The sequence below is a fragment of the Andrena cerasifolii genome, chromosome 2 (genome assembly GCF_050908995.1).
Source record: "Andrena cerasifolii isolate SP2316 chromosome 2, iyAndCera1_principal, whole genome shotgun sequence".
NCBI lineage: Eukaryota > Metazoa > Arthropoda > Insecta > Hymenoptera > Andrenidae > Andrena > Andrena cerasifolii.
Genome location: NC_135119.1, coordinates 19,872,250 through 19,896,853, shown reverse-complemented (window position 1 = coordinate 19,896,853; position 24,604 = coordinate 19,872,250). Strand labels below are relative to the sequence as shown.

The 24,604-nt window shown below is 37.4% G+C and overlaps 3 protein-coding genes across 3 annotated transcripts; 1 reads left to right on the top strand and 2 right to left on the bottom strand.

The window, feature by feature from the left end:
• Positions 1–722: 722 nt before the first annotated feature.
• On the bottom strand, positions 723–7,812 carry LOC143378797 (popeye domain-containing protein 3). Its single transcript, XM_076830772.1, has 7 exons — positions 7,091–7,812; positions 6,873–7,007; positions 6,261–6,442; positions 5,759–5,998; positions 5,455–5,607; positions 4,487–4,631; positions 723–4,023 (listed from the first exon to the last, which is right to left on the bottom strand). Exons 1-7 carry the CDS (start codon positions 7,143–7,145, stop codon positions 3,851–3,853), a joined length of 1,083 nt encoding a protein of 360 aa, XP_076686887.1. The 5' UTR covers positions 7,146–7,812; the 3' UTR covers positions 723–3,850.
• A 517-nt stretch (positions 7,813–8,329) lies between these two features.
• LOC143378801 (uncharacterized) lies at positions 8,330–23,720 on the bottom strand. The gene is made up of 2 exons (XM_076830780.1): positions 23,079–23,720; positions 8,330–8,642 (listed from the first exon to the last, which is right to left on the bottom strand). The coding sequence occupies exons 1-2, from the start codon at positions 23,376–23,378 to the stop codon at positions 8,478–8,480; spliced, it is 465 nt and encodes a 154-aa protein (XP_076686895.1). The 5' UTR covers positions 23,379–23,720; the 3' UTR covers positions 8,330–8,477.
• Positions 10,472–22,010, top strand: LOC143366404 (uncharacterized). Its single transcript, XM_076807473.1, has 15 exons — positions 10,472–10,718; positions 11,142–11,280; positions 11,448–11,784; positions 11,991–12,356; positions 12,818–12,987; positions 13,168–13,490; positions 13,762–13,933; positions 16,044–16,219; positions 16,291–16,521; positions 17,666–17,804; positions 18,534–18,870; positions 19,871–20,233; positions 20,693–20,862; positions 21,311–21,627; positions 21,817–22,010. Exons 1-15 carry the CDS (start codon positions 10,543–10,545, stop codon positions 21,980–21,982), a joined length of 3,582 nt encoding a protein of 1,193 aa, XP_076663588.1. The 5' UTR covers positions 10,472–10,542; the 3' UTR covers positions 21,983–22,010.
• Positions 23,721–24,604: the final 884 nt, after the last annotated feature.

Sequence of the window (24,604 nt, the reverse complement as noted above, 5' to 3'; positions counted from 1 at the left end):
CTTTAATAACCACCCTGGGAGCCTTTTTGTTATTTCAATTACAGTGAATATTCTAAGTGTGTAATACTACACTACGAAAAACATCATACATTTTTCTAGTAACCTTTGCAAAAGTCTGCAGACTTTTCAATCTATTTTTGAAAGAGTATGTTTTACTCTGTTCTCGGGTGTCTTTCACCCTTTGTACTGTGCACTTCCTGAGAACGCCCTTGGGCGTTCATCGACTATGGTTAAGAGATACAGCTAAGAGAGTTCCGCACGTAACGTCGACTGAGCGTTCAAATTATCAGCATCTACTGGGTTAAGGATATTTCTGGGAATAATCGATTTGCAATCGTGCGACGTGGAGTTTTAAAATAACTTGTCAGAAGCAGGTATGTTTAAGCATATTATCATCCGTACAAAACAAGAATTTACTACAACTTACCACTCTAAAAATATAAATTAATGATTCAGGTGACGTATACTCCATTATTCTGTAGAATACATGATGAGTAGATAGATATAATTGATAGGAGTTTTCAATATTAACCATTCATTTAAAGGATGTTCCGATGGCTCAGTAACGCGAAGTCAGAAGCATATGAAATTTTCACTTCAGTAGAAAAATGTGTGAGTATCAACTGTTAACTTCGACAAGGTTGATATCACATGTTTCGAAGTAGCAGACAGTGAATCGATGATGTTTGGACAAATAACTTGTAACAAGATTTTGTGTAAACTCGTGTTTTGAACATTGCATTGTTTATTAACAAGAAAACGGTACTTAAAATCTGTACAAAACACGTATTTCAACGCTACGAATTATATATCTCGAATCTGTTCGATCGAACTTTCATATAGCCATCGATGACGCTACAGTGCAAAATTAACAATGTATTTACATATAGTTCCTGCGGTGAAATACTTTCTAAGATGAAAACTGTAAACAATAAACTAGCGTTCTACAATAACATCTGTTCCAAATAAATGGCATAACGAATAGCACCTACAGCAATCATTTCACAGTCTAATTTGAAAAAAGATTTAAGAAAAATTTAAGAATCTTGCATGGCAAGCATCTCCTTCTACGCAGAATTTAAAAATACATTCTTACAAAACGTTATTACAATGTGTTTAAAATATCCATTAAAAATATATCCTCGAATATTAGCAATTCCACTGTTTTCAATTATCGATAAATAATAAACTACTCGTCAGGGAAATTCATAAAACGTCCCCCAAAAGCTGTCTAATATAAACAACTGTATAATATTTAAGAAAAAATAAAACGTATCTTACAAATGCGCGTGGTAAAATACGAAGCCGTTTGTGCTTGGATTTATCCTGATATTTCGATCATTGTTTATCTTAATTAAAACTTCTTATGCAATAACTTATATCAACTATGTGTATAGTACACGTAATTATACATTAAGTTCTCTATGAAATACTAACAACATAAAAAATGCCCACAGCGTACAATGCTTTTAAAAGTTACCTAAAGTAGAAAACGTTATGAAACATAATATGCACATACCTAGGTTCTTGTAAACAATCTTTATCGAAATAGTGTAGAGGCGGACATTCTTTGCCGCATAATATAATACGCATATTATATGAATATCCTTAATTACACAATAACGATGTTGTTGTCCTCTAGATACCTCGTTACTTGATAAGCACCTTCGCGCAATTAACGCTTGGAACTGTATTTGCTTCAAGAGCACTTTCTGGCCACTTCTTAGCGACACATCGGGTATGTTCTAGAAAACTAGTTAGTTCAAGTATTCTGTTCAGAAATTACTTGCTGCTTACTCCAGGTGTCATTTTCATTTCCTTGTCGAATAATACTGCCTTCGAAACTATAGTAATTTTCTATCCTACATGAGAGCATACGTCGAGGTAACGTCGGATTAAAGCGCAATCATTATTGTGTCGAGTCTTGTGTGCGCTGAGTTTTGGGAAAGACTGATTGAAAACGATTTATAGGATAGTCTTTGAACACTGCTCCAGAGTTTTCGATACGTTCTGTTCTTCGAGCGATTCTTGGAGTTGATAGATGCTGAAATGAGATTCTTTGGACTGCGCGTCTGACCCATGACTGATTCACTCTCCTTATTTCGCTCTATGTGCATTTTTTATGCTACTGACAGTTTCTTACGTTGTATCGAACTACGTGCTATGTACAATACTTTTTAGACGACACTCACTTTTCAGAGACAACATTTTTCGTTCTTACTTACAAGTGCATTCTACTCTAACGCGTTTGTTTCGGAAAAGGAAACATTTCTGTTTATTTAAAATTTTTTGTCATTAAAAAATCTTCCTACTTACAAAGAGTCACTTATCTGCGAGCAAGATATGTCAACTATAGTTCTATCAACTTATTAGGCCGGGTACAGACTTGATGGACGAATGCGAACGAGGCAAGTCGAGGCAGAATGAGAATGCATGTGTTGAACGTTCGTGAAGTTCACAGACGTCTGTACCCGGCCTAAGTAACACACAATAATGACAGTTGTTAATTGACGTAGCAGAAGAAGCTTAGTGATCAAGTAATAAGTACAAACGACAAGTGCAACTGTCATAAGTAGCTTAAATATTTCTTAATTCGTTTCTTGGAAACACAGACTAACTTATAATGTACAGGTTGATTCACTTAAAGTGACTGTTTTCAGAATTTGGAAAGTTTAGCAGAATTATTCGTATGAATTTTGTCAAGAACCGATTTCTCTTGCTAAATGGAATGCCACACGTTTCGATCTTTGGGATAACAGCCATTTTTAAAGTACACTCAGCTGGGTATACTGGAAACACATTGGAGATTACATCTAAACGTAACATCCTCGAATAAATAATTAAACTTCCAATTATCGACTCCTAATAAGATTTAAAATTATTCAACTCATTCTGAAGTCAGTTGTCACCCCATATATAATAGTAAAGCATATATATTTAACTTATTTCAAGCCTGTCAAACCTCAAATTAATTTGTTGAACCGTCTTTGTACAAAAAATTCACAAAGAATTACCAATTTTTCGGCCCAACGAGGCGCAATCCCCCCTTAATAGTAAGACGATCGACTTCCAATAATAAGATAATCCTTTGCACCACATTTGAAGACTAAAACATCCCCCATACATTGATCACTTCCTGCTGCCAGACTGCTTCAAAACATTGGGCCTACCAAAACATTCCAATTTCTCCAATGCCCAAATAAACCAATACCTGAAGAACTGTTATAGCGTGAACACCTTACGCCCTAAATGATATCACGTAACATTGCAAATAGTATTACGAGTAACAATCGACGGAGTATCAACACACTTTTTATAAAAGCGTTCTATCTGTACAATTCTATCCACCTAACAAAGCGTGCACCAAAAGCTGTGGTTCCCCCCGCCTCGCCGAGCAGAGTCAACTAACTGCCCAGGCCACCGAGGAGCAACCCTCATCGCACACTTTCATCTAAACTAAAATACCAGTCATCCTACTACCATTCACATTTTTTAGAGCGACCTTGACATCGTCCTATTTATAGTTTCGCCATTTAAGGACATCGTTTGAACGTTCCTTCCGAGACACTGTAATCGAGACACGTATCGATACGATAAGCGACGGGGAATCCCTCTTTCACCGTGCAGCAAACACAGGCCAGTTATCGCCGACGCGCGACGACGTGTACATTTTACATAACACCTTCGCGTAATTGTTAAAAGGCGGAGTTCCCTCTTATCGGGCAAACTGCTTTCTACCGTCCGATCGGGAAACGTGCAGTCTTCTTTAATATGCTCTCGCATATTGTAAACGCCGACATTAGTCGCTGTCTCCTTCGTAGAAGGTGTCCGGCGTCAGCGAGGCCTCCTGCTATTCCTCGTCTACGATTTCGCAGCTGTGGTACTTGCTAGACGAATCCAGCCAGCTCTCCACGCCGCTGGAGGCCAGGTCGTCGCAGGAGGGCATTTCAGGGAGGGGCTCCATGTTCGGCGCCCCCTTTTTCGAGAGGTTGTTCACTGGACGATCTTTTAAACTGGCCACCCCTGGAACAGGTTGCACGGAGATTAAATCGTTCACAAACGGACGGTCCATTCCTAATGCAGAAGTAAAGAATAGACGTGCACTGTTGCACAGAAATTTAGAAGCACTATGTGTATTAAGGTAAATAGGTATTTTATGGTTGAATAAATGAATATAAGTGGCTACTAAAATTTATTGGAATAAAGGACATTGCTGTGGACACTGACAGTATATTAATATAACTTCAAATGAGGAGGATATTGAATGTGATTTTAATGAAAATCGGCAAATGATTCCATACTTTGGGTAGAAGTGTACACATATGAAGAAACGAATAATCTAATTGGATGGAAATTGTATTTTTAGAGAATGCTCTGAATGGCAAAATAATTAAATGCAGTGTATAGTGTTAATTTAAAAGAAATATAAAATGTCATTAAGTTTTAAATACTAATTGGTATATTAGGATGTAAATGTGGCGAGTACCATTATCAGAAGACAAGGAGGACTCTTTTCTGCGAATGAGAGCTTGCCTAGACGCCCTTGGACTCCTGTACTCCCCGCTTATGCTTAACCCTGCGCTGATAGTAGGAAGTCTTATGTCTAGATGGGACCCTTTATCTGTAACAATCTAACCAAACGTCAGGATAAAGCAAAATTTTAATAAAATTTCGCTAAACATGTTGGAGGTAGTCAATAAAATTGTGTTGTATAATAACTGCTGAGTGATGGATCTGCCAGCTTAAACCCTACTATTATTTGCATGGCAAAAAGTGGTTTTGATGAAAAATATTTTTCTCAAATGCGAAGTATATTTACGTAAACCATTATGTTATCGATTATTTATCTATGCCTTCATGCCTTGAGATACAGGGCGAATTCAGTTTGACTCCGTTAATAAAGCCGAAAATATTCTGTTTCAGATGCATAAAAAATGAATTTTCATTTTCCACTCGTTGTTATGCCTGTGACCTTTGAAATTGCCTTGAGAAGGGCTGCAATCGTAGCTGTTCGATAATACATGGTTCCATTTAAAGAAATAAAAATTACCCTCAAATCTCCTAAGCACCTCCCCCGAGAAAAAAATTTGCTCACCACGCAATGTGCGCTCCCCCCAGAACCAAACAACTTTGGTTTCAAACATTTCTTTCTATCTTCAAAGTTGTAGGTGTTATACTGGTAGTTGAAGTTGAAAACAACTAAAAATAACAAGGCTTTAATAAATATTAAACAGTGTAAGCTACTGCCGATAAAGGCGTGACGAAGTTGAAGATACATTATTAATTTGAATAGCTTCGGCGTGTTTTCACGTTGAGGGATTTACATCCTGCGCACGGTTCTGGCATGTTTTGCTAAAAAATGCCTGACTAACTTAAAGGGGAATTTCTCAAAACCTTCTGCCGCTCAAAGTGTTATTATAGACGAAATTCTACAGGTTCAAAAAATTCTGCTACCTTATTGTTCATAGCGTACAATTTTGTGGCTATGTCCCTCGCAACCAATGTTGTCAAAACTGTAGCCAGGTATGTCTCCTTTACAAGAAGGTACTCGAGTGCAGATCTTTGCCAAAATAAGTATCTGCACGAGCTCGCAGCAACAATCGATACCTGCAACCAATTTGAATTACAAATTACATAATTGAAAATAGTTTTTCATCAAGGAGTTTAATAGAACACGTCAATGGATTAGTTAAATGAAATACGTCGAAATTAAAATTGTGAAGAAAACCTTCCGAAGAAATAGGAATCATATTTTCACCTTAAACTTGTCGTCGACAGATGCCCTGGAACTTTCAAATTCTGGCGAGTCCAAGAACTCGCAAGGCAGTATGGGATGCAAGAAATTCGAGTCACTGAGAACGTTTACTTTGCCGCTGAGCAACAGGCCCAATCTGTCGGTCCGAGTTAAGTTTTGCATGGCGTACGCCTCCCCAGCGTGCAGCGACATTATGGACGCGAATTCTGGGGACATCAGTCTTTTAAATTGTAGTCTGGATACCTAATGGATAAAGAAAATAAATTCTCTCTTCAATATCGTTTTATAGAATTATAGCAAAAAACGAATGTGCTCCAGTTCATGAAACAGTGCACCAGAAGGGAGCGTTCTGTGTAATTTTTGTTTCATCAACCATCTTAATTTTTCGTAGTTTCAAATTGCAAGAACCACTAAAAAATTTTAATATATAAATTTATAGATTTGATTATGTGCATAAATATATAAATTTTTCATACAATCGAGTAGAATGTTTTGGAACGCTTACTTTGAAGGGGTAGAAAAGGGTGTGATATGCTTCCTCCAATTCTGGATCAAACCTAACAGGTCTCATTTGGTACACGATGTAAACCAGCTGTCCAATGTTCAACAATAAAAAACTGAAGTTCCAAGAGAATATATCAGGGGCACATATAACGTGCCATGCCCAGCCAGACAACAACATAAAGCCTTGAAAGGACAGATTAATATCATAAAATGCTACTTAAAACATTAATCTTCGAAAATTCTGGGAATATGCTAACCACGTAAGGATCAACAACAATACAATTGCGACAAACTTTTTGGACCCAAAAATAGTTTCATACCAATGATAATTTTAATAATTCATTCGATACATCTATATGTGGGAATGAAAATTAAGAAAGGGCAACGTCACCACTACCGTAATCATTAAACATCCCTTAAATAAAGGTTTCATTAATCGACCAATCAAAATAGAAGCCAAAGGGCTTCATATTTTTTATTGGTTTCTGCACCATGTGAAATGTCGTATATTGATACATATACAACATTGCCAAACATCTGAGACTAGATCTATCACAAAAATTAACTCTCATAAACAACATTCTAGAATGATATTAGAAACAAAGGAACTTACCAATTATCAGGACGGAATGCATAAACAGTATTCCTTTTCTGGAGGAAGGCGCTGAATAGGATAATGCGAAGCAGAAGTTCGCCAACTGGAACAGTATGTGCTGCGGTTGTTGCCACAGGCACAGCGCAGTATTGCCTGGAGGTAACAACACCCTTAACAAAATTATGCAAACAGGACATGCAGAAGTTGCTTGAGAAAAGATGTAGAGTGGCATTTACCTAATGCAGTGATATTGTACGAAGGAAGGGGATCGTGTCCAAGACCAGGGCTCATGTTGACTAGATCACTATCGATGGCTGGTGCAGAGGGGAAATAGTTAACAGCTTCCTGGAAGCTACTTTGTGTCCATGCTCACTGGTTTGTTTTGGTCAAATTTGCCAGTATTCTCGTCTCTAAGCAGGGGCGCGGTGTATGCTCGGCTTTGCAGCGCCTGCGCCAACCCCTTACGATCGATCATCTTCCATGTTGGTGGTGTAGAACCAAGCCAAGTGATGTTATCAGGGGGTGTAGTATCAATTGCAGAAAAGATAGGGTCGTGTCGGTAATTTTGATTGAAACAACGATAGGAATGTATTATCGATGGATATGTCGTTTCGTAAAAGTATATTAGCATAATAGTTTCATAAATTTAGTCACAGAACGGGATTTACAGTGGTGGCCTGCGAGGAGGTAATGGTACGTTTGTTGTTGACAGGAATAATAACCACAAAGTGCAGTCCAAAAGCAATAGAGGGCAAAAGTAGTTTGTAATGCAATAGGAAATATGAAATATGAAATGTAAATAGGAAGAAGGGGCAATTATGGAAATGAGGAACTTTTCTTGGAAGTGACACGGAATGACGGTAGTCGTTTTGCAAAGGTGCTAACAATATGTGTCGAAAGCAACCATTAACAACATTTTATTTAAATTCTTGATCATTAGTTTGAATTACGGTAATTTTTGTTGTTGAAATATGTTGTAATATACGTTTATAAATAAGTGCAAAATTTGTTCAGGGTTGGTTCTACTCTCCAAAATAGTAAAAAAGTTGGTATACGCGTTTGTTCAATAATGATCAGTTTTTGCAGTCATAGGATTTTTATATTTCGTAAAACATGAGTTCGAAACGCCTATTAAAATGACATTTAACGAAGCTCATCTGTGTTTCCGCGGATTGATATATCGATTGGCATTTCGCCTTTGTTTTTTTAAAGGCGATAAGGGAAGGATACGAATGAAAATATACAAGGTATATAAGCCAACGGAGGAACACGCCCGTTGCCCATTAAGGGACATTTCGGGCCGGAGTTTTACGGAATATAGAAATGCTTATATAACCGCAAAACTAAGAATTATCTGACATATGCATATATAAACTGTTCTTACTAGTTTAGTGAGAACTGATCCTGAAAAAGGCATACATTTGTATGGGGTACACCCTGTAGGTCCAACATTAGCTACACTTAAAAATAAATATGTCGCAGAAGCGCGAACACTTCTAAGAATTACGTAAATACTACTTTATATTCAACTATTATATTTACCGAAATTAACTACTTATATACTACAAATATTAATTTAAATACGCTTGCAAGCGCAAGTATGTCAAAATAAAATTTATTAAATTACACTCTAATACATCTACTAGTTCTTACACCTGTAGGGGGTTTTACCTTAGACCGTTTCGGAAGAATTCGAGGGGGTTGAACTCTTCCAAAAGTAACAGCTGCTTCAAACCTCACAAGTGGTACATTTCCTGGTAGCACCGTTGGATTACGCACCCTCCTTACCTGACGCACCCTGATTACCTCACGCACCCTCTGTGGCTCCGTAGTCCTGGCCTCTTTTGGAGAGTCTGCTCCCAGGAAGTCTTCCCTCATCTGCCTCTCGATGTCTCCATTGTAGCTTCTTGCAGATCGCCTTAGGCGCTGGTCAGATCTGCAAACATCCAGCCACTTTCGTGACACTTGCGCTGCACACAACAAAGACTCAGGATCCAACTTGCGTAGAATTAACTGGGATACCTCTAGTGGAAGTTCAGAAATGACATCCACCTTGGTAGGCTCCAGTAATCCAATAACGCGAAGGAAAGATCTGAAGAACTCCATGTTGTCACCCTTGATTCAAGGACAGGAATGACTAGCTCCCGAAAAATCGGGGGTATATATACCCCTGGACATGGTTGACTGCGCGTTCCGCATCGATGATTCGACCAATCACATTCGAGGACAAGTATATAAAAATATATATCAGTATACCTGTACCTACATATTCACGTATATACGTACTTCGGTACATAGTATTATTGTATTTCATTCATTGTTTATATATTAATTATTTGTAGTACATAAATCTCCTCACATACAATTATTATGTAATAAACCTTTAGTGCGGCAGTGATATTCTTAAATATGTATTCCAAGTAAATTTTACTAATTTCGTTATGTCTAGAGTAATATTAAGAGGCAGTGTTTTATCTAAGTTTCTCATGATTTTTGTCACCATATTGTTACTCAATCACGTCGCAACTACGCAATTGATCTTTCTGAAATTCCGTATACACGTAGTCTAGGACCAGAAACAACATATAGGATACTTTTTATCCCGTTTTTTTTTAACGATCTGGACCTTTTGCTGCGGAACATCTGGGCTATCATGAAATCTGGTCATTCCACCCTTCCCGCTTATTTCACCCCCTTGTCGCTGTGTGAGAATCAAAGTTCTACCCGGGCAACGTCGCGTACTTTTAAGTCAGTGTTTGATATTAAAAGGAAATTGTGTTGGGTTTTGTCCGAGGGACGATGCACATAATTGATAGACTGAAAGATAGTTTATGACAAGTAGTGAACGTAGTAGTACTCTGTTTTTTTTTTAATGCTAATTCTTCCGATACGGTGTACGCTAAACGTTTCCGTTTCAATTTCACTTGGCACTTATGTTATCATGAGATAATGAAAGTGTGCCATAAATCTTAAGAAAGTTTCACTATCAGTAACTACAGAGTATTTCACATCCTATCACTACTACTACTACTACTACACTGCTCTTCTGAGAAGCCAGGGAATAAATTATTTAATTGATTAAAGAAAAGGGGACTCCTCTTAATTTAAGTAGGTAATGCTGTGTACGTACGCATATTTCATCCACGTATCGATTTTGAAATATTTTCCGCTTGGAAGCAAACAAAGAGAAACTTCTTAAGAGAGCTTCTAAATTGAAAACGTGGTAATTCTTTTTTCATATTGGAGTAATTAATGTGTCTACTTTCGTCTTGATACCAAATCCTGTTAAAAAACCTTCTGAAAAAACCTTCGCATTAATACCAAATCCGACAACGGGAAATAATAATTCTTTGTAACGTTCTTTCACGTAACTCTAGTGTTCCGTACACTGCATTATTCAATGGCCATTACCCAAGAGGCAAGAAAAAGGAAAGTGACGGAAGTAGAAATATACATGAGAAGAAGCATAATTATCACACTTTATCATCGCAGTAACATATAATTTCCATTTTTTAAACCCCTTCAAATGACGAGATATCCCGTTTTTATCACGTGAAAGCTAAACAGCTCTGTTTTGCCGTGAGCTTTTCAGTATATAAGTGACACGCAAGTAGATCAAAAGTACCTTTAACAGTTCAAAGGAACGGACCAGCTACTGTCGTATTATTCGTAGCACCAGAAGTCCACGATGAAGTACCTCATTCTTCTAGTTCTGGCAGCAGCGTGCTTCGAAAGCTGTATTGCCAAGTGTGTAGAAACACACGAAGGTAAAGTGAGTGGTGTGAAAATGACGTCAAGGAAGGGTCGCGAGTTTGTAGCGTTCAAAGGAGTACCTTACGCAGAACCGCCGGTTGGTGAACTCAGGTTTGTGTTCGCACTTGTTTGAAATTCTTTTTTGTAAGTTATCCCTTACACTGAAAATTGAAGGAAATGTTATTCTTTCTCTTCGAAAACGTGCTTATACTATTCCTTTTCTGTATTCTTCGATGAAGCAGAACAATTAACGACTTCAGCGACTGTCACCCTTACTTATTCCCGTGCAACACTATCCGAGTAATTTGAAAAGATGGTCACTATCATCCTCATTCGATTCACTCGGGAGTAAATACTTCACAAATGAATAATATGTACAATCTTACTCTCAGTGAACTATATCACATAGAAAATTGAATTACGTTCTGCTTTATATACACCCCTATTTTTCACGTTCAGCATCTGTGGAAAAGGCACTCAAAGGAGCTAGCGCCCAAAAGATATCTTCAATACAGTATTCTCTACCTTTCGCAGATTCAAAAGTCCGACTCCGAAGAGGCCCTGGGGGCATAGTCTCGAGGCAGATAAAGATGGCAACGAATGTTTACAGAATCATGGTGGGCATGTAAAGGGTAGCGAGGACTGTCTTTACCTGAACGTGTACACCCCAGACGTAAATATAAAAAAATTATTTCTAGATTTCCTAAATATTAGAGTTTTCGTACTCAGTGTCTGCTCTACAGCTCATGTGATATCAAACGCATGGCACACGCACGATTATAGTCGCAAAGTATTACACTGTTATGTAAATCATTGTTTATACGATCCTGTTTGCTGCAGACCAAGCCGAAAGAACTGATGCCCGTCTTGGTTTATCTACACACGGGGGCATTCCTAGTGTCAAATGCCAGCGAAGTTTTAACAGGGCCAGGATTCATGCTTGACATGGACGTCGTGCTCGTCACATTGAACTACCGACTAGGATCCCTTGGATTCCTCAGTACTGGCGACTCAGCGGCGAATGGAAATTACGGCTTGAAGGATCAGAGGCGGGCGCTTGAATGGGTCCAGCAAAACATTCACGCCTTTGGTGGAGATCCTAAAGAAGTGACTCTGTTTGGCCACGGCGCTGGTGCTGACTGCGCTCATTTGCACACACTTTCAGAGAAGTCCAAACGTATATACATTTTCCTATTTTCTCGCAGCTGTGCTATATTTATTTTTACATTAATCTTACAGTCGTCTATCTTGAGAACGAAGGTCTAAATCAAAACAAGTTTTCCTATATTTTTTATTTATATCCTAATGTACAGGAGGCAATAAAATCGGTAACTATCAAAGGTGGATAACATTGGAGAATCTATGATACATTGACTGTTACAGATTTGTTTAAACAAGTCATCACTCAGAGTGGCAATGGCCTCTGTCCACACGCGTTCACCGACGACAAATCTTACTACGACAAAGCAAAGTCACTCGGGGCTCACTTAAACTGCCCCACCGACGATTCCCATAAGATGATCGATTGTCTTCGAAAGGTAGATGCTCGGAAATTAGTCGAACAATCATCGTCCGTTTTCAGTGAAGTAGAAAGAGCAGCGTCGATCGAATGGAGGCCATCGCAGGACTCCAAAGGCGACGATTCCATCTTACCGGACAGCCCAGCGACCGTAATAAGGGAGAGGAAGATGAAGAATTGTCCAATGATAACTGGAAACGTGAAGGACGAGGGGACAAGGTTTGCAATCAGTAAGAAACAAAAATTCGTTAGTTAATACTTGCTCTATTGCCGATCGACCAGAGGTACTTCTGCTGAACGTTTCAGTTCTTAAATACAGGAATTTGGTACAGGAAGTAATAGAGAGGAATTTGGAAACCAGTAATTGGTTTAATTCTACAGATTACGAATTTTATCATGGGTACGATGCATATAACTAAATCAACATGTAACTTTAATTTAAATTGTGGCGTGCCTGGGGGGGGGGGTATTAGAATATGGAGTTGAAGCATCTACTAATTAATTTTCAAGAGAGCAGATTTTCATGCAGAAAGCGTAGTTAATAAATGAATTTCGCTTACTTGGTAAAATATTTTTATCCAAACTTTCTATGTGATAAATTTTGTTAAATTTAAATGAGAACTTGGCACATCTCGGTGAAGCGATTGTAATCCTTCCGTATCGTAAATTAAGCTAACACTCGAATTTCCAGAAATGAAGGAGGACGAGAATTTCTACAATCTATGTGTGGAGAAACCCGTGGATGTGATCAAAGAACTGCTACAGAATTATCTGCCACTGAAAGAAGAGAACGTGACAGCCCTGGCCATCAAAGTGAAGAACTTTTACCTTGGTGAAAAATTACCGGAAGACAAAGACCTCGTAAGTATCATATGCAAAATGTAGAATTCATTTGTTCTATATACAGTAATTAAAAAATTATAATTTCGATTTGAATATAAATAGTTCTCAAAGTACGCAGTAGTTAAATACAACCTTACATCAAGTTGTTACTCAACCATCACAACCAGTTTAAAAATTGCTACTTCTTTCAAATTTCAGGTTATCTATGATTACATGCTCTTCATGACAGACTTTATGTACATGTATCCAGAATGGCAGCTTCTAGAATACGTGCAGCAGCCTGACAATAAGATGAAACCAGTGTACAACTACAACTTTGATTATCGAGGTGCTTTGAGCGAAGCGTTACGTATAGGTGGTAAATATGGAAAAGAAGATGCGGCGCACGGAGACGAGCTATTTTACATATTCCCGTTGACCTCGAAAGTCATTGGTCCACAGTACAACATTCAGCGTACTGAAAAGGACTATATAATAGTTAATTTCATAATTGAGTCATGGGCCACATTCTCAGCTACTGGGTACGAAGGAGAACTACATTTTCAGCCTCCCTGAACCCAAACTGATCAACTCCACTTTCTGCGAATATGTATCTCAATTTTAGTACTTCAGCACAGAATTAGTGCGTACTTTATCAAATTGCCCTATATTATATTTTATGGAGTTGATTAGGTTGGCTTTTAACGGAGGCATTCGTTGGACTTTATATATATATTTCTTATGACTTGCAAAAAAGTGGGATTACAAGTTCTCTCATTGAAAGTGTGACTAATTAATGTATTCTATGTTTAGCAAACCATATTCATCTGAAACATCGAAGGACGACAAATGGGAACCATGCACATCCAAAAAATATCTTCAGATCGGAGATGGATCTAATACATCAGTGAAATCGAAAGATCTGTCTCGTAGCGAGAGAATCCAATTTTGGTACCAGAACACACCGCAATATGACTTGGGGTGCTAATGAGGAATCATACGATCTAAGATCTTGTCAAACGATGAAGTTGGGAGTTGACCACGATATGAGGAAAGCACATTCTTAATAACATCGAGCTGTATAATATCGGCTGTAAATGTTTATTGTATTAAAGCCTAAGAACGTATAATGTATAATAAATGTATATTATATTATTACATAAATTACGTAACTATTTCCCAGCTTTCTTAAGACTCAAGTGGATCAAATCTACACTTACATCCTTTACAAGGCAGCATAGTTTGCTTAGCAAAGGAAACTCTATTTTATTATACTTGCCGCCTAGATAAAATTAATAACAGATACAAATAGTGATAAATAAATTTATTAAACTAAACCCTAATATATCTAGTATTTCTATCACCTACAGAAGTTCTATATATTATCTAAATACATGTATATTAAACTAAACCCTAATACATCTAGTACTTCTGACACCTACAGAAGATCTTACCACACTCCGTTGTAGCAGGTTTCGAGGGGGTTGAGCTCTCCCAAAAACCACCGCTGCCTCGAACTTAACAGGTGGTGGGTTCCTTGGTAGCACCCTAGGTTTACGAATCCTTCTTACCTCACGCACCCTGCTCACCTCACGTACCCTCTGTGGCTCCGTAGTCCTGGCCTCTTTTGGAGAGTCTGCTCCCAGGAACTCTTCTCTCATCTGCCTCTCGATGCCTCCATTGTAGCTTCTTGCAGATCGCCTCAGACACTTGTCAGATCTGCAAACATCCAGCCACTTTCGTGACACTTGCGCTGCACACAACAAAGACTCAGGATCCAACTTGCGCAGAATTAACTGGGACACCTCTAGTGGAAGTTCAGAAATGACATCCACCTTGGTAGGCTCCAGTAATCCAATAACGCGAAGGAAAGATCTGAAGAACTCCATGTTGTCACCCTTGATTCAAGGACAGGAATGACTAGCTCCTGAAAAATCGGGGGTATATATACCCCTGGTCATGGTTGACTGCGCGTTCCGCATCGATGATTCGGCCAATCACGTTCGAGTACGTATGTTATATATTCATATACATATGTAACGTACTTTATATATATATAAAATTGGCGGAGGGCACGTCCACTGTCGCCCAGCGTTACAGAATCGCGTGACACGCGTGAGTACCACTGTCCGCGTCGCACGTTTTGCCAAACTCTTTCGCTTCTGTATTGAAAACAAAAGAAAGTTTTATCACTTTTGTTGATGTTCTTCGACGGACAAATGTCTGCCGCATCGCGTAGAGTGGTCAGATTTTCTCCTATACCCGTATTTTTTTAAATATATAAAAAGATATCTGTCATAATTGGTACATTTCAGCTGTCCATTTCCCTTCCATCGTTGTTTAAACATATTTAAATGATCTTAATTCAATAATAACTTATATCATTGTATTCGCGTGAGATCATAGACTAATTTGACGGAACTAGCAAACGAATACTATTAGAAATCAAAAGATGTTCAAAGTTGAAAATTTGCATTTTTTTCAAAACAAAATTTCTGGAAAACTGAGGGTGATGGCGTCAAACGGTTTGCGGATTCGTTTTCAACGCACAAAAATCTATAAGAAATGGCTATCGAATGTTACATTTCAAAATGGTTGTTGGACGGTGTAATTTGTGAATTTACTGTAGTCAATAAAACATTATCTATTGCGCGACTGTATAAAGTGATTCTAGTATCGTTGTTTTATGTAAAGTTTAAAAATAACCATAGACAAACATATTACGCTGTTTAATAGTATTTCGAAGAATCCATTTATGTAGTAAAGGTCGTATGGTTCTATTTAAAGAAAAGTGCAATCAGCGAATTCTGGCAACACAGAATGCTAGAACTTGTGCAAAATTTTCATTTACGATTTTTTAGTGTATTATTTCTATATTGTATTTAGATTTTTGGGAATAATACTCAGAATTAGAGGAATAGTACTTTGGCGTGTGGGCAAGCTTATTATGGATCATAATGGAACAGCTACAGGAATATTCTTCTAAGTAAATTTTTCAACAAATGATTTATACTTGGTTATAGAAAGAAAATAAATACTTTAAATTTTTATAGTTCCTACTATGATGCCTAAGAATTTGTACAATTTTTCCGCAGTCGAGTACCATTTTACCCGCAAGTCTGCGACCTTCCACCAGTATCTACAGTATCCTTAGCGTTCCACAACAATTGCAAGATAATTTACTCGGCCATGGCTCATATCACTTGGTTTGTATAAATTGTAGCAATGTTGCAATGTCTGACAATTTGCGTTATATTTTTCAAGAATATAAGTAAGTAGAGCGGATAAAATGCACCGATGAAGCACTTTGAATGTGAAGCCGTGTTATCAGCTTGTATAAAAAATCGCACGCCAGTTGTTAAAGCCAGTAGTGCCCTCAGTAGCTTCGCCAGCTATGGTCGCTGTTTTTCTGTTCGCATTACTGGCCACAGATATTTCGTGCATTCTAGCTGACCCAGTGTTACAAACTGATGTGGGATCTGTCAGGGGCATCGTTTTGGAATCAAGGAATGGGAGAGAAATTTTTGCATACCTTGGGATACCTTATGCAGAACCACCGACTGGATCATTCAGGTTTCGAATTCAACGCATCTCTTATTCTTTGTTCCATTCTGACTATGCCTGTAGTCAAATCAAGCGTTGCTGGCAATTCAGAATCCACAGAATAATTTCCCAGACGTTTTACCTTCAGTACTCATGTAATATTACACATTTTTTATACCAGGAATTCTGAACCGCTGGGTCGCGAAGTATTTTCTGGGAGGACGTCACGATTTTATAGTTTTTTGTTAATACTATTAAATTAAAATGGAAATGTCGGATGGAATAAGGGGACTGACTCTCGAAAATGGGAAAAATTATTGTCCAAACGCTAAAAAAGATTGGAAAATTATATGTTGTTAAAATGTATTTTAAAAAATATACTGTTGTAAAACTCGTCACAACACACATTTTTTCTATTTACAGTTTGTTTATCTAATCATTACTATTCAAGCTATAAATTATAAAGCAATAATTTTTCATCGTCCAAAGTCATTATTTCTTTAAACATAAATTACGATAACTTGAGTAAATATTAACGGATCGTTATGAGACTTAAAACATAACTTTAGAAAACTCCACCAACTGTCAACAGCCGCGTATTGCGCTGCTTAGCAATCTTAGCACTCGCTTGACTGTTGTTGCCGCGCGGGATTTATATATATCGCCATATCTTCTACAATTATTTATTAATCAGTGTGAAAATCTTCCTTGTATAATAAGGAAAAACTTTGTCGCTGCAAGTTATATGTACCTCAAAATTGCCTCGATACTTTTTAACGGCGAACGTTGAAAAACATGGGTTATATCCAGTATTACTTTTTAATTAAATATTATTACATTTTTTAACATAAGGGTTTTTTTGCATACATTTTACGACTTCGCTAGAGTTTCCTGAGTTTTATATTTCAAGTCTCATAACGATCCCTTAATATTTACTCAAGTTATCGCAATTTATGTTTAAAGAAACATTGACTTTGGACGAAACTCCAAAGACTTTTTGTTTATAATTTCTTGCGGCAGGAAGTTTATCTTATATAAGGTGATATAACATATATTATGGTTTGACCTACTCTTTATATTGTACACATTGACACCATTGAGATTTCTTTTTTAATTTTTAATAATGGCAGAAGTGATAGAAAAAATTGTGAATCTATGCACTGTTTGGTCCAAGGTTTAGAAATCCAGTACCAAAACGACCATGGGGTGGAATACTAGACGCGCAAACGGAAGGTGAAGAGTGCACGCAACTTTCTGGAGATAATGTAACAGGGAGTGAAGACTGCTTGTTCCTAAACACATACACTCCAACGGTAAAAACTATGATTTACTACAACCCATTCTTGTCACAACTTGGTATTTCTTAATCTGCATCATACGAATTATTATTTACAACAACAGTACTAACATTAAATAAACATAAACCGTTTTAATGTGCACAGTTTCGTTTCAAGTTGCCACTCTTTTCATTTACACAATCGATTAAAAAGAGTATATGTGCAATATTTGTTAATATTCATGACCTAAACAATAGCTGAGATTCATTGTAGTGCAGAATGCTTTGAAGAATTTTAATGCATGAAAATTCCATGTATAATTATTATAAACGAGATTTACATTCATTTCCTATTGATGTCTTACATTTCCTTGTACTTTATACAATCTACAGTACTGAAAATATTTATTGCACTGCTCTCGAATTCATTTGATTGATTTTATGATTCGTATGCAACTTATTTAGGCCAAGATGGTGAGCTACAAATCTTTCCAATAAATATTTTACTTTGTTTTAGCATACACCTTACATATATTAACTTTAAAACCTTAGGTTCATAGAACAAACATTTTAAATTCAATTTGAACATTACAATCTTATCTTACCACTCTATCTATGTATGCTCACACTTAAGAATCTCGTAATTCTTACTTATCTTCAATCTTATCGCAAGCAATCGTTTATTATTCGCAAATCGCACCACTAATTAAATCTTCCCATAATTAAAATAATTCCTGGATGAAACAACGTTCTGTTCCTTTACAAGCGGAAGAGAAACGCCTTGTTGCCTGTTATGGTATTCATACATGGCGGTGCATTCCAAAATGGAAATGGAAATAGAACCGATTATGGTCCAAACTACTTGCTCGACAAGGATATCGTACTTGTTACGTGCAACTATCGGTTAGGAATTTTCGGGTTCCTCAGTACCGGCACCATGGCTGCGTCTGGAAATTTCGGATTAAAAGACCAAGTATTAGTTCTAAAATGGGTGAAACGGAACATCCGCGCGTTTGGCGGCAATCCAAACGACGTAACGTTATTTGGTCAAAGCGCAGGTAGCGTCTGCACTCACCTGCACGCACTTTCGGAACTATCCAAACGTATGTACAGCTTTTTCGTTCCTTTCTATAGTATGTATCAGAAGTATCCGGACTAAATAATTTATTCAGAATATATTATTAAATTCGAAGTCTGGGATTTATTGATACATACTGTAGAACACAATCTACAGTGGGGTATCCTATAAATAATTGATTCGTTTTACAACCTTGTTAATTATTGCACTCGTTCGTTATAGGATGCATATACAGTCATATATGTATACGTACTTAAGAATAGTGCATATTATGTACATTCGTAATACGAAATATGTAAAATAAGAACGTGCAAATATACGTATTACAAATTTAATTTATTATATTTAAATTTTATACATTGCACACACGTGCATGGCCGGTTGTATTTCTCCGCGTTCGTTGTAAGTATTTTTATTTAATGAGAAAAACTGTTCGTTGGAGGATACCGCACTGTACATTATGATAAATTAGAAAAAATCAAATATTTTTTTGAGAATCAGTTTAACCAGTAATGAGAAAATACGTGTCTGAAAAAGCTATTACGTACCACGGGCTTAATTGGAAGATATTATTCTTCAGTAACGAGGAGTATTCGCGAAGTATGTATATGACAGCAGTTTTAACGAAATTTGCCATATATGTGAGAGAATTAAAATTATGTAGCTCGTTATTTTGTTACCTTCAGTAAATTAAGAGTAGAGAGTGAAATTTTTTATATGTCCGCCCTTCTGAAACACAGTTTCCAAATTGTTCGCGGCCTAAAAGACTATATTTGCTGTTTTCGTGGTTTTCATTGTCATTTGAGTAGTGCGAAAGTTTATTGAAAATATCAAAAGCTGAGAGGGGCTTCTGGGATTTCAGAATTTATGATTTCTGAAGCACTGTCTTTGGTAACTAACAGCGTTTTTGCATAATATCTAATAGAACTTACAAACTCATGCACAGGGGCAGAGAATACAAAATTAGTCCAAAAGTGTTTTGCCCGAAACAGGTGAACTTATATCAAAATGATTAATCATTCCAGATTTATTCAATCGTTACATCCTGCAGAGTGGACTCGCCACCTATGAATGGGGCTTCCATTCCAATTCATCGTACTACGAAAAAGCTAAAAAAGTTGGGGAAATGTACAACTGCACGACTTACAACTCGTACTCGCTAGTCGCGTGCTTACGAAAGCTTCCAGCCTCGCAATTAGCACGGACAGAATCAGTTTTTACGGTTATAGAGCAATTTTTACAGTCGTTGTGGGGACCCACTATTGAACCATACTCTAAGACAGCATTTATAACGGACTCTCCTATAAATCTTCTACAGCAGAATAAACTGAAGAACAGCTCGTTCATAACTGGAAATTGTCGGGATGATGGGTTTGTGGGGTCAGAAGGTAAGGGTTGAAAATTGACGAAGTATGATTTGAAAGTATTTAATGTAAACATTCGGGGAGTCTTGGATAATTTTTCCCTTCCTTTGATGACAATATTACCACAGGACGCGAATACCTCGGCGTGAAAACAAATTCGACGCCACTCGAAGTGTTCCTAGCATAAAAATGGGAGGATTTCTTGAAAGATTCAGTGGTATGGATGGGAAAATAATATTTATACTAGACTGTCGAATCCGTCAGTAGTGTGTGACAGATACATCTGGAGATTTTTTATGGCTGAAGCGTGTGCCAACTGTGTGTGATTTGTGTATGTGAAATCAAAGAGTATTGTGAGAAGAATGCAATGTACTTAATCCTTTAGTTATTAATTTTACTGTTCGAAGTTTTGCTTAGAAAACAGAAAAGTAAATGTTCGCACATTATTTTTTTTAATATTTTCATTTTTATGCATTTTTTCAGTTCTTTACACTAATCAAATATTGTACAATATAGCCGCATCATCTACTGAATTTATATTAACACAATACTTGGAATATACTGGTTTATTCAAAGGGAGAAACGTGACTGAATTGGCAATAGAAATCAAGAACTTTTACTGGGGGACGGAAATGCCAAATGATAAAGACAAGGTAACTGAATTATAGAGTAACACAATTGGGTATTCTTTCCTCTGAAATTCTGTAAATACCAGTTATCACAGAAACGATGAAAAAGTGTGGTGTTCGCTAAAAAAACAAATAGCCTTGACATCTCTGTTATTGTATAAAAACCGCTAGTGTTTCTTTATACTGCACGATTTTTCTAATGTAGTAAAAGGCACTGGAAGCATTTCAGATGAAGTAAATCATTACCCCATTATGCACACAAATGTTAAAAACAATAGCTAGGATATACTTGTAAAAATACAAAATAAAGCAGCAACTTTAGAACCTTAATAACTTCATTAGCCGAAAGCTCAAAACAAACGTTTTGGGTTTACGCCACTATTGCGCTCATAGTCTTAATTCATGTAAATCATTCACAACGATAACACTAACAGCTCCATCTAAAATGAGTGTATGCTCTTTATTCCTGCAGGTTATACGAGGATATACAAATCTCGTTACAGACCTTATCTTCTTCTACCCTTCCGTGCAGTACGTACACGGTTTGGCGGAGAGAAGTAAACAGCCGTTCTATACCTACTTGTTCAACTATCGTGGATCATTGAGTCGGACGTCACAAGCGACAAGGAATAATAAAGACGTGGGTATTATGCACGGTGATGACTTAATCTATCTATTCCCCGAAACCGCTGCAAGTTTGCAATTGCCTTTCAACGTGCAACAATCTACATCTGATCGCAAAATAAGTAACGTCATGGTGGATTTATGGACGACTTTCGCCATTAAAGGGTACGAATATTGAATTCACCAATAATAAAACGCTTTTAACGATAACACTCTCGATTATCAGAAAATAATTTCAATACTTTTAAACTTCTTATACATCTTTGAATACCTATCCGAAATTTAATTCTTCAATTCCGCAACAAATGTATTCTTTCGAATATATAAAATGGAATTAATTTATATAATTTACAGCGTTCCTCGATCAAATGATCTGGGTGAGCTGTCTCTGTGGCAACCGTTCGCAAAAAATAAAACTTATCTCGAGATTGGAAATATTACCGAGCCCGTAACGACTGTACAAACGTCGTTTTTCAAGAGAAGAATGACGTTCGTTTATCAGCTATACAATGGCAGTTAGTGCTTCGAACATTTTGATCGACATTAAATTGTTATGTCTACGTTGATTTATCTGTCGATGCCCTTACTTGCGAGATATAATAAACAGGTAATCTCTGAATAGGATGTGTTTATTTAAAAAAGTAATGTTTGATTATTTAAATATCCACTTGCACCTTTTTGTAATTTTGTATCATCAACTACCTACGAAATATTATAGTTTATCCAAATACGCCCGACACACTGCGTAAGATATACTATCAATCTGTATTAGTAAACACGAATAAACAATAAACTATATTACTAGTATCACAGGTTAATTCAGAACGACTTCAAAAAAGCTTTGAAGTTGTAAGATAATTCTGAATAAATACTGTTACACAAACATAAATGAATTGTTCATAATATGTATTCTCTATTTTCTGCTCCCAATACCAACGCAATTATTATTTTAAAACAGTATAGCATTGGAAAATTATGTCGAAGCACTTGCATAAGACAAGCTAGTCAATATAGAATTTATTCCAATATATCCTAACGCTCCTTACATCTACTCCTTACACTTAAAGAAGATCTTACCTCAGTCCATTGCGAAAATTTCGGTTGGGGTTTCATTCTCGCAGAAAACAACGGGTACCTTTATAATAGCGCGTGGTGCATCCTTGGTATCACAATTCTCGTTTTCTCAGATGGTCCTCCACCCAGGAGGACTTCTCTGATCTGTCTGAGATACTACAGTTATTATTATCTAAATTACGTAATTATTTTCTAGCTTCCTTAAGACTCAAGTGGATCACACCTACACTTACATCCTTTACAAGACAACATAGTTTGCTTAACAAAAGAACTTTTATAATAATACTTATCATCTAGATAAAATTAATAGGAGCTATAAAACCTGCAGTAGCAAGTTGGTCATACAAAAATTTATTAAATTACACCCTAATACATCTAGTACTTCTGACACCTACAGATGATCTTACCCCACTCCGTTGTAGCAGGTTTCGAGGGGGTTGAGCTCGCCCAAAAACCACCGCTGCTTCGAACTTAACAGGTGCTGCGTTCCTTGGTAGCACCCTAGGTCTACGAATCCTTCTTACCTCACGCACCCTGCTCACCTCACGCACCCTCTGTGGCTCCGTAGTCCTGGCCTCTTTTGGAGAGTCTGCTCCCAGGAACTCTTCTCTCTTCTGCCTCTCGATGTCCCCATTGTAGCTTCTTGCAGATCGCCTCAGACACTGGTCAGATCTGCAAACATCCAGCCACTTTCGTGACACTTGCGCTGCACACAACAAAGACTCAGGATCCAACTTGCGTAGAATTAACTGGGATACCTCTAGTGGAAGTTCAGAAATGACATCCACCTTGGTAGGCTCCAGTAATCCAATAACGCGAAGGAAAGATCTGAAGAACTCCATGTTGTCACCCTTGATTCAAGGACAGGAATGACTAGCTCCTGAAAAATCGGGGGTATATATACCCCTGGTCATGGTTGACTGCGCGTTCCGCATCGATGATTCGGCCAATCACGTTCGAGCACGTATATATTCCTATACATATGTAATGTATATAAATATGTAGCAGGTATATGGTACATCGAGGTCACTTGATTCTTGCCGAATCAACTCACACAGCGTAAGTGTGGTTGGTTCGCGAGAATCAAGTGAACTCGGTGCACATAGAGTATGTAGATATACTTCCATGGTATCTATACTTCATTACTATTTTTATTTGCTAAAGTGTTACCTGGTACCCGTAAATTGTACAAATGGGGCAGCCTGATATAGATTATATAAGTTGCACACAACTACCGCCAACTACTCCACAATATCAGACTTTTGTCTCCATGTTGTTATCAACTCTATTAAAATTAGAGCAAAAACTCTCCACCCTTCTTGACGCACTATAGTCTCAAACATCGTACAATCCATACATACGTACTACAATCTGGATGCACCCATGAAATCTCATTATGTACGTCGTATTAACTGTTCGTCTCGAAGAAATTCGTGTATTAGTCAAGGAACTTTCTCGTCCTAATCTTCATTTCTTTGAAAGCAACTTACCCCGCAACTGTTGTCCCCAATTCAACAGAAACGTAATTCTGATCTACACCTTTCATCGCCATCATCTTCTAGAGTTCATACCGTTTCGCCGTTCTCTTTAAGCAACAGTCGGACTAGCAAACTTTGATTCACTGTCGCGACACGGCTGCTGCGCGCAGAAGGGATTCAGAATCCAATTGTCGGAGTATCAACTACGACAACTCCAAAGGTAGCGTAGAAGTAAAGTCTATTCTCACTTTTGTAGAACGTCGGGTACGTAGACAGGACGGGAAAACTTTCATGTTGTCCACAATAACTGGATACAAAAGAGTACAAAACGCAACGTTTTAGTCTAGCATAGGTATGTTGTGGCAGTTTATGTATTTGAAACCATTTTCTAATCTCATCGCGTCCGTTTATTGTCACAATTAATGCATTTACTGCTGTAGATAAAACATTATCTATGGCACGACTACATAAACTGGTTCTAGCAACGTTGCTCGAACTGAAGTTTAAAACCAACCATAGGCTAACATATTAAACTGTTTAATAAAAATAGAGGAATCTATTTACGTAGTAAAAGTCATATGGTTCTATTT